Source organism: Alnus glutinosa, chromosome 4 (genome assembly GCF_958979055.1).
Source record: "Alnus glutinosa chromosome 4, dhAlnGlut1.1, whole genome shotgun sequence".
In the NCBI taxonomy this organism is placed as follows: Eukaryota; Viridiplantae; Streptophyta; class Magnoliopsida; order Fagales; family Betulaceae; genus Alnus; species Alnus glutinosa.
The window spans coordinates 13,511,341-13,520,248 of NC_084889.1; the positions used below are offsets into that span (position 1 = coordinate 13,511,341).

The 8,908-nt window shown below is 38.1% G+C and overlaps 1 protein-coding gene and 1 pseudogene across 1 annotated transcript; one reads left to right on the plus strand and one right to left on the minus strand.

The window, feature by feature from the left end:
- Positions 1-924: 924 nt before the first annotated feature.
- On the minus strand, positions 925-1,467 carry LOC133866137 (RING-H2 finger protein ATL79-like). Its single transcript, XM_062302690.1, has one exon. It carries the CDS (start codon positions 1,465-1,467, stop codon positions 925-927), a length of 543 nt encoding a protein of 180 aa, XP_062158674.1.
- A 399-nt stretch (positions 1,468-1,866) lies between these two features.
- LOC133866138 (probable proteasome inhibitor) lies at positions 1,867-7,859 on the plus strand (annotated as a pseudogene).
- Positions 7,860-8,908: the final 1,049 nt, after the last annotated feature.

Here is an 8,908-nt window from a genome sequence, read left to right on the forward strand (position 1 = left end):
AGTTAAATCGGTTAATTTTTTTAATTTTTATGCGAACCATTTAAATTAGCGACTAACATGACACGACTCGCTATCTTGTTTAATAAATAGGTTGTATTGGATTAACTCAATACGACCTGACCTGCATAACCTATTTAATAAACAGGTCACATTGAAATGATCCAAACACTACACATTTCGACGTGTTATGTGAATTTAAATTAATAATAATTATTATTATTTATATAAATTTATGAATTTTGAAATAAATTTTGTATAAAAATGAATTTACATGAAATTTAGTCTTTTTAGGGTTTTTTTTTAATTGTAAAAATAAAAATAAAAAATAAAAATTCTAATTTAAATTTTACGAATTATGCGGGTTACACCCATAACTTAAGCAAATCGACCTGAATCGACATGTAAGAATAAATTTGGTGGGGAAAAAAAAAAAAAAAAAAATAGAGAGAGAGAGAGAGAGAGAGAGAGGAAAAAGTTATTAAACTCTGATTGCAGACAACATCTTATTAAACATAATTAAAATTCATTAAAAAAATATCCTTCCTTGCATAAGAACGTGGTTTCAGTGCCAAGTCCGGCACTTTTGTTTCCTACCGGAGCTTTTGGGACGACAATTATGGTTGAAGTTCTTACATAATTAAATTGTGGGTCATCTCTCATACAAATACTCCGTTCATTTAGGAAAAATAATAATAATTAAAAAAAAGAAGAAGAAGAAGAAGAAGAAGCCATCTCTTTCAAAGTTGTTCTATCAATGACTGACTGTGTAGTCTGTTCTGAATCTTCTGATACAAAGAAGAAGACAGAGAAAAACACATAAAAGTTAGCAAAATCAATCTATCTTTCAAATTTGTTCTATCAATGATTCTGTTCTGATACATAGTTGATCACACGAAAAAGTTTACAAAAAATCAATCCATCTTTCTAAACACGATCATCTAGATCTACAGCAACAACGACCGATACATGTTTCCTATGAAGAGCCCATACTGTATCTTTTAGGGAATTACGGCAAAGTGGGCAAGTAAGCTTTTGGCGCAAAAGCCAAGCATTAATGCACAGCACATGGAACTGGTGGTTGCACTTTGGAAAGACTCGGCACCTTTCCCTGTCCTCGAATTCTTCCAAGCAAATCGCACACTCGCTGCCGCCGCCATTATTTGATGCTTTTTCATTGCCATTGCTGCTAATTTCTACCACAACAACCGGCATAAGTTGATCGATGTCGATGCTCTGTATTCTTCTTGGCGGCACTGCCACTGCCACTGCCACTGGCTCTGGCTCTGGCTCTGGCTCTGGCTCTGGCTCTGCAGGATGGAAGAATGCACTGAATATTGAGCATATGCAGCTGCAGCACTTGCCAAGAAGCCAGCAAAATATCCCTGCAACTGTCACAAAAATGAGTCCTGCCAGAAAAGTTTTTACGAAACCGTAAGGCATTATAGGAGGATAAGCCGGAGGATCCATCGAATGGTTCTTGGCTTTTTTTACTAGGATTACTTTTGTGGGTTCTCTTGTCTAAACTTCTTTCGGGAAGAGGGATATATATATAATAGAAGTTCAACTCTCTCTCCGAATTAATCTGGATTTCCTTGTCAGTCCAGGAATTTGAGCGAGAAGAGAACTCCTTGGCTCCCAGGTTACCAACTCAATTTAGAATAAAATAAAAAGATTATAATTTCACAGCATATTAATTAGCAATAGCCAATAGTCTTATTTGAATTGGAACGTGTTGTACAACTGGGGCTCTTTGTTTAACCGACTTTGCTTGCTATATAAGTTTCCTTTGACAAGCGCAAAACTCCACATGCACCTCCTCATCAGCGAAAAGAACAAAAGAAAAAACTCGAAACCTCGAATTCGATCATGGCGAACGAGAAGACGGGGATCATGGCGATCATCAGGGCAGCGAGGCCGTCCTTCCGCAACAACCACGACAAGATCGCCTTCGCGGTACATGCCTCCTTTCTTGCCTCGGGCTACATTCTCACAGCCACCGGACCCGCCGCCTTCTCCGAGACGGCCTTATCCTCTCCGTCCACCGATGAGGAGGTGGGCATGGACAAGTGGCAGGAGTTAGACGAGGAGTACGCGTTCGTTTACACGAACCCTTAGAAGGGTTCGAAGAAGGTGCTGGTGAAGTGCCTTGCGATGCACGATAAGTTAGTGGTCGATGCTCTCGCTGACGGGGCTGCCGAGCCGGCCCATGTACAAATTAGTGTTGGAGATTATGCTGTAGAAGGGGGCACCAATAATTGTTCGTCGCAGTTCAAGAATCTGGAGAAGCTGGTAAAGATTCTGGATGCTCAACTTGTGTCTAAATTGGACGGTTGTTCATCAAGTAATTCTTCAAGTTTGGAGACCAGGGAAGCATCAAGAAGTAACACAACCATTGACGCAATTGGAAACCCATTATATCTTCCTACTTGTCCCATATATTCTTGGGGGATGTCTCCTGTTGGCCTTGTGGTGGAATGTACCCCACCCCCCCCCCCCCCCCCCCCCCCCACCCCAACCAGGGCTGATTTTAGAATTGGAATTGATGGGATGAGCACGCTTCTAGGGCTTGGTGGATTTGAGGGAGATCCTGGTTTCCCTGGGAGAGGGACACATCCAGACCTGGAACAGTTTGGGAGCGGTTTGGAACTTTGTTTTCTATTTTATGTAAACTTGTGGAATTTCAGCCACCTGCTCCTTTTATCCAAAGCTATTTATTTAATTCTCCCTAATTTTTTTTTTGTTTTGTTGGGGCTTACAGCTTGATATTATCATAAAACTATATTTGCAATAAAAAAAAAATTAAAAAAAATATATGATTTGTATGAAGGAGATGTGTGGTAGTCATCGTGTAGATGCAAGGTTTAGGGTTTACGATTTAGGTTTAGGCCGATGGTAAAGATGCAAGTTTGTGTTCAATAGGTGTTAGGGTTGTCTGTGTAATAACGATCTTTACCAAAAGATGAAAAAAAAAAAATCCAAAGAAAAAAAAAACACAGGTAAAAATAAGTACTTCTTCTCAAAGGCAAAAAAACCTTTTCATAAATTCAACAACTAGTTCTAGAAGAAAAAAAAAACAAGATGGTTACATTGAAAGTCATATGAGTTAAGGAGTTATGGTAAGATGTTATAAAATAGGCTTTATTTTCGGGAAACTTTCTAGTTTTTTTTGAATTTCGAGGACGAAATTCTAATAAGGAGGGAAGATTATAATACCCCGCATTTTAGTTTTAAATATGAATAAATATTTATTTACTAAGGAACCTTTTTCCTTTATTATTTTAATTTAATAAAAGTTCAATCGGTCCTTAAACTTGGGAATATTAAAAATATGGTCAAACTAACTCCGTTTTGTACGATTCAAAAGCCAGAACGCTTGTCTCGAAGTCCTTTAGCTACCCTCTAAATTTCATAATTTTTGGACTTCGTTAAGGATACAAAAACAGCTGCGAAAAATACTACATTTGTTTTGGACGAAAATTGATAAATAATATTTGTGGGCCAATTTCTATTCTTTAAGAGCCCAGCCCAGTCCACACGTGAAGCCCAGCCAGCCCATGTTGATTCAGCTCTCTCTCACTCTCTGCCTCTGCACCTCTCATGTTCCAACAGGTGTTCCCCCTTAATTGATTTTTTTTACAAAAAAATCTCCCCTTCTTGACGCTCAAGACGTGTTGCCCAAGTATAAATCTCAGCCTTTGATTCTTCTTGCTGCCCACGCTTGGATTCAGAGCCATCGATTAGTTTTGATACAAGCAATCACAACCACCCGTTTCAGTATAAAGAGAAACAAATTTTCTCTTTAGATGATCGCACAGCTTCTTCTTCAAATTCTCTCGATATGCAGCACCCCTCATTTTTTTCTGCAGAAAATCTTTATGCTTCCTCTGTTCTTCTTTCATTCCAGCAAATACCCACAAAAATAGAAGTCCTCTTCCTCTTTCGTTTTCGGCTAACAGCAAAGGCAAGAAGAAGATAGCACTCAAACCATTTCCTTCCCATTCGGACAGCAGCAAAGCTGCAGTACAATTTTCCATTCCTTGCAGTTTCTTCTTCTTCTGCAGAAAAACAGAACAGAAAAGGGGAAGAAAATCCCTTCTCTCTGCCACGGCCAGTAGCCATAGAAGCCTCTCTCCTTTTCTTCCTCAGTCGGTCTACACCCAAAACAGAGCAACAGCTCCTTCCTTCTTAAAGCTGCAGAAAAATCCTCAAAGCAAAATCAAACCTTTTGCTCTCTCTCTCTCTCACACCGTAAGTCTCTCCCTCAAGTCCCTTGTTTTTCTTCCCCTGGGTGTGTGCGTGTATGTGTAAGAAAACAAAGTGACGCAATAAAAAGAAAACAAAAGGAAGGAGAAGAAGTGTGTGTTCGGTGGGTGTAAGGAAAAGATAAAAAGAAAAGAGAACAAAGGAGAAAAGAAAAAGACAAGAGAGGAAGAGCAATTTAGAAGGACCCACTTTCCTCCTCTCTCTCCCGTAAGTTACTTAGGCTCCCCTTTTTGGTTTATTTCTTCTTTTAAGGCTCATGGTTTATATATATATATATATATGAGAGAAGAGACAAAGAATAAAGAAAAGGTAGAAAAAGAAATAAGACTTAATGACCCCTCACTGTCTATGGGTGTGTTTTACAAAATATTTCAATGATAATTTTTTTAGTTTTAAATAAACTTTGTTTTAATGTTTTAAGATTATTTGTTATCAAGTTATCTAACGCTTTTGATGTTGTTTTTAAATATGATTTTTCAAAGTGGGGTGATTAAATATGTTATAATGTTCGAGTAAAAAAGTTACTATTCTTATAAAAGCATTGTTACGCCACTCTAATATTTTAAAGTATTTTAGGCGTTATTAATATTAATGCTGTTATTCTGCCCAGATTTTATAAAAATACAACAAAGTTATTATTCTATTAACTTGTTTTGAAACATAAAGCCTAATATTTATATTTGATAAGCTATTATGTTTATATATATATATATATGCTTTTATGATAAAGCTTTTATAATGTCATTTTAATTAAAATTGGTTTGTTTGGAAATTTTATGTGGTTTAGGCCAAATAAGTTCATATTGAAATTCCTAAAATGTTGATGATTTAGTCTACTAAGTGGTAATGTTGATTTATAAATATAGATAAGTAGTATAATTTGGAGACCTATGGTTACATATTATAGGATACCTTAGTTTAAGTTTTAGACTTCAAATTTTAGAATATTTCTCTAAACTTCTTCTTGCAATTTATCTAGGTAGAAGTTCGATTCTGACGCTAATGGTAAATCCAGGTAAGGGGATACAACACCGAAAAAAACCCTCAACAAGATTTTATTATAAATCTTTTGAAAAAGTGTTGGGGAATTTTACAAAGCGTTGCTCATGTGATTTTTAATACCAAGCTTTACTACTCATATGATATTGTTTAAGACTTTTGAGCATAAATCACAGTTTTGGGTTAAGAGCATTTTTTTAAGAATTATGATTTATGCATAATTACCGATATGATCAAAGGCATTTCAAAGTTATGAATTATGCATACTTACAATGATGAAAAAGAGAGCATTTGAAAGTTATGACTATAGAGCATTCCAAAGTATATGACTCTATTCATGAATACAGTTTTGAAAGAAAAAGAGTATCTAAAGTTAAATTCTGCACATGACTACAGTTATGAAAGCGGCTCTTACAGTTTTGAAATAAAGTATACAGATAAAGCAGAGCCTACAGTATTACAGAAAAACGTTCATGTGCAGTAATTGTTTAACCCTGAGGCACTATTACAGTTAGGATTGGTACCCATAGGGTAGCATGGCAAGCATACCATAAGTTGGTGTGTGCTACTAGCCGAGGTTGGCCTTCACTTAGGGAAGATCCCCAACTCGGAACGGCTCTCCCCTGTGACGATAGGCTGAGCCCATAGGTCTGTGTGACAAAAGCCAACGTGCTCCGCTCACGGTTAACAGCGGTTTAGAGTCTACAAAGGTTTAAAGAGAAAACTGATAAAAAGAATTTACTGAATCATTAGAAAATCTGTTTAATTGTTCATCTTGTTAAACTGCATAAACTGTCATTCTTATACCATTGTTCATATGCTATGCCACCTGTCCTAAAACAATACATTTCATTTTATGAATCATGCTTTAATATGTGTTTTCTTATAAAATATAAACAGCCTAGCATAACACTTCTCAGACAATTTTCATAACTTGAATCTCCAACTTATATTCAGTCTAAAATCACATATCATATTCATACTTTTAAACATCATCGTAATTTTTAATATACTCAAAAACACTTAATTCATCTAAAATAAATTAAAATCAACATACTATTGATTTAGGTTATAAATCAATTTACATTATACAATTCATCATATGTGAAATTAATTCTTATCAGTGAGTAGAATAAATCTGTCATTATGCATGACTAAAGATTATGGCATAAAGGTTTATAACATGTTTTATTCCCCTGGTGTTGTATTTTCCTTACTGAGTTGTCGAACTCACCCATTTTTCCTCCACCCCTTTCCAGATGACAACAGTAAGACGAAGTCTTTTCCTTGTAAGGGCGTAGACCTCGCTGAGAGCGATAGTTCGTGATGAACCGGCCAAACCCTAGTATTGTATAGTATGTTTTGTTCTTTTTGGAGTTCATGACCTTGTAAAGAATTATTAATGGAAAGGTTTAATAAAATAGGAGATTTAAATTTATATGTTATAAATGCACACTTCCATTTATATGATTTTAGTACTCAAACTCACGTTTCCCTTATATCCCAAAACGGGGGCGTGACATCATGCAATACATATATAAGTATTAATAGTCATAACTTTCTTCCATATGGTCTACTCAGGCCCTTAACCCATTCTCGCTCTGGTTGGCATTGTCTCGTGGGACCTACAGTACAATATTGGTGCCCCGGATATTGCTGCATGCCATCATATACTAGTATCCCAACCAAGTTCGGCCTCGGGTGACCCACAAGGACGGAGCTAAAAAGCCTTCTCTCTACTACAAACCCCCATAGCCACTTTTCCAATAGAGCCTGATTAAACGTAGTCAAACTCCTAATCCCCAACCCTCTAAGCTGAATTGGAGTACAAACTTTCTTCCAATTAACAAGACCTAGTTTTGAATCATTATCCAAACCACCCCACACAAAATCCTTGTGCAATTTTTCTAACTGATTAGCAAAACCTTCTCGATGTGGGAAGGTTGGAGAGCGTGCTCTTAATCAACATTTCTTGACTGCCCTTAGACAAGTAAAATCTTTTCCATCCAACTAATCTTCTCTCCATTTTCTCAATGATAGTATCCCAAATAAATTTAGCCTTGAACGAAGCGCCTAATGGGAGGCCCAAATATTTCTTAGGCAAAGACGAGACCCTGCATCCCAAAATATGAGCCATTCCACTCCGCATTTGGCACATTATGTACCCACAAGAACCAATTCAGATTTAGCCATATTAATCTTTCACCTTGAAGCAAGAACCCCAGCATCCACCTTAAAGCGGTTTGCAAGTCTTCGGGTCAGGATTTTAAGTTCGTTTTCAAGTCTTCCCTTGAGCCCAAAGGCACTAGGCGTGGACCTTCGGTTTTGGCAAGAACTCACTGAGCTTCTGATGAGATTTCTTCACCGGAGATCTTGACGGAGGAAGGTCTTGGGTCTAACTCGGTGGATGGCTCGGGGTTGGGGTTGTCGAAGGTTGGGTTTGAGATGTTCTCGAAGGACCACCGGTTGGTAATGTGGTTTTGGTTTCCACTGCTTGGGATGGGCCTATCCCTGTGAGCTCCGGTCCTTCTCCTTCGGCATCTCTGCTTGAGCAAGAATCAACTACAATGTCTTTGGAAGCTTCTCTCAAAGCCTGAGGGGTATGCTCCAGCTCCGATTCACCTTTTCCCAGTTGGTTCTTCCTCAAGGGCTGCTGAGTTGGAAGAGAGGCTACGTCTTTCTCTTCTTATGGCATCGACCTCAAGCCATTTTAGAAGTATTTTAGGAAGGCTAGGGAAGGTCGAGCTGTGAAAATGGATGAGCGTTTATTTTCCGATTATGTGGCGGCGATGAGATCAGATTTTGTTGATGTGATACATTTTCCTATCTCGGGTGCCACTCCTGAGTCAGAGCTCCCTTTGGAGTCTAAGCTAGTGCAAAGCTCTCGGGTGCAACCCCTTGTTGACGAGGCAGCTTCTGTGAAGGATGTCATTAAGCGAATTCCTCCGGCGAGGGGTTTCTTACGGAGGGGTTTTCTCAACTTGAGTCCGGCAAGGCAAGTTTCGCCTAAAGTGCCGGTCGTGTTGCCGTCGACCCTAATTGTTAAGGAAGATGAGGTGGTAGGGACTCTCTCTCTTTTGGGTCGTTGCGTCTCTCCATCAGCTAATAAGGGTAAGGACCTTAGGGTGAACTGTTTGGTCGAGTCTCAGAAGTGGCCGGTAGGTTTTGGTCCATCTGGGGAGGTTGTTATGTGGGATCAGGGCGAGGTCTGTGATGGGGAGGATGGAGTATCCCCTCTCCATTTGGGTGTTTATCCACTCGATGAAGAGGATGAGCTTCCGCTTTTGGCTATCCTGGATGCCAGCGTTAGCGAAGAGGAGTTTCATTGGGAATCTATGGTTGTGTGTCAAAAGACTAAGGCCTCATTTGGTTCACGAAATAGACCCCTGTAATGGAATGACTATTGCATAGGAATAGTCATTCATATGTTTGATAGGGGTCTATTCCTTGGAATAGTTATTCCCATTGGAAAAATTATTCCCTTATGAAGAAGAATCTATTCCTCTAAAAAATGAGTGGAATAGTTATTCCAATAAGAATAGACTGTATTTTTCATCAAAAAAAAAAAAAAAAAAAAACCATTTTTTATTTTCTTTCTTTCCTTCTCAAAAAATAAAAAAACAAAACAAAAAGAAAAAGAAACCCC

Coding starts and splice junctions, on each gene's coding strand:
- LOC133866137 (XM_062302690.1), bottom strand. CDS start 1,467: ATGGATCCTCCGGCTTATCCTCCTATAATGCCTTACGGTTTCGTAAAA.